Source organism: Camelina sativa, chromosome 6 (assembly GCF_000633955.1).
Source record: "Camelina sativa cultivar DH55 chromosome 6, Cs, whole genome shotgun sequence".
In the NCBI taxonomy this organism is placed as follows: domain Eukaryota; kingdom Viridiplantae; phylum Streptophyta; class Magnoliopsida; order Brassicales; family Brassicaceae; genus Camelina; species Camelina sativa.
In genome coordinates, this window is record NC_025690.1 from 16,913,464 (window position 1) to 16,914,890 (window position 1,427).

A 1,427-nucleotide genomic window follows, 5' to 3' on the forward strand; every position below is an offset into this window, starting at 1 on the left:
AACTGATCCATAAATAAAGAAGTTGAATCGAAACGTGTAGGTTTCCAAATTTATAAACCGTCTCACAACTGCCGTCTCCAGTGATTCCTTAAATTTCTCAATCAACAGCGATTGATCAAGACTCAAGAGAGAGACTTAATACAATTCACGAGATACGTTTGTTCCGGAGAGATAGATTTTTGATATATCTAATATCTAGGGTTTGTTTGTTTTTTTTGGTATTCCTTCTTCGACTTTTCTTAGGGCTTCCGAGTGCAGATCATATGGATTCCATGAAAGAAGTTGATCCGTCAGTATTGTCAGCGAATGGCTTTATTCAATCTCACTTCATGAATTTAAATACTTCCGAAGCGTTAGCCAATTGCTTTCTCCAATCTTACTTCCTCAACCTAGGAGTTTATCCCGACGTAGTTCACATGATGTGGTATGCCGACGACAGTGTTATGAGTAGACCTGGTCCCGATGGTACAATGATGTCTTTCACATCGCCTGAGGTAAAATACAAAATTTCTCTTAGTTTCTGTTTTTTTTTTGTTTGTTTGATGCATGTTTGTGCTGAAACAAAAAGATTGTTGATCTTGATTATGTAGGCAATTCAGGAGCAAATAGTTTCCTGCGACTATGAAGGTGCTTCGATTAATGTGATGAGTTTCGCCGCTCAGAGTTGCAATCCTAGTTCTGAAGATGGTGTGTTTACCATGGTTACTGGTTTCTTGACTTGTAAAGACAAACAACTGAGGAGGCGATTTGTTCAATCTTTGTATCTAGCACGTCGTCAAGATAGGTCTTATGCTATCGTCAATGATATCCTCCGCTATGTTGACTCAATACCAGCGATACCTTCCGTTCTTGAATCCGGTAAATAGCTATATAAGTTGTGTTTGATTCAATATAAAAAGTTACAAAACTTTATTAGTTTTGGTGTGACTATATATGCAGAATTTGCAGCTGGATTTGTCAAAGTTTATTACGAGTTGCCTATGCGTGAAGAAGTTGGTTTGATGTATGTCAATGAAAGTGTTACGAGCAGACCGACTTCGACGTCTGGTTGAACAATGGTTGATATGCCAGGCCTTGATGTAAGTTGCAAAAGCTCGGATCCTATTCCAATGTATTTCTAGAAAAATTTTGAAACAGTTTTTGATGGAATATAAGTTTACAATTTTTTGTTGCAGGCCATCAACAAGAGGGTCGCTAATGAGCATAAGAGAGCTTCTAACTTTGTACTGAATAGTTTGGATTACCAGATTTGCAGATCTTTTAAAGATAGAATGTTTATCATGGTTTGCGGTTCCGTGACTCTAGACGACAAAACAGAGAGGAAGTTTTTGCAATTTTTCTATGTGGCAGGTTGTCAAAAAGGGTCTTATGTTATCTTCAATGACATTCTCCGTTATGTTGATGTTACTCCTCAAGACACACTTGAA

At 37.6% G+C, this 1,427-nt stretch overlaps 1 protein-coding gene across 1 annotated transcript; it reads left to right on the top strand.

The window, feature by feature from the left end:
- LOC104699145 lies at positions 247-1,402 on the top strand. The gene is made up of 4 exons (XM_019246540.1): positions 247-494; positions 591-858; positions 940-1,079; positions 1,176-1,402. The coding sequence occupies exons 1-3, from the start codon at positions 264-266 to the stop codon at positions 1,050-1,052; spliced, it is 612 nt and encodes a 203-aa protein (XP_019102085.1). The 5' UTR covers positions 247-263; the 3' UTR covers positions 1,053-1,079; positions 1,176-1,402.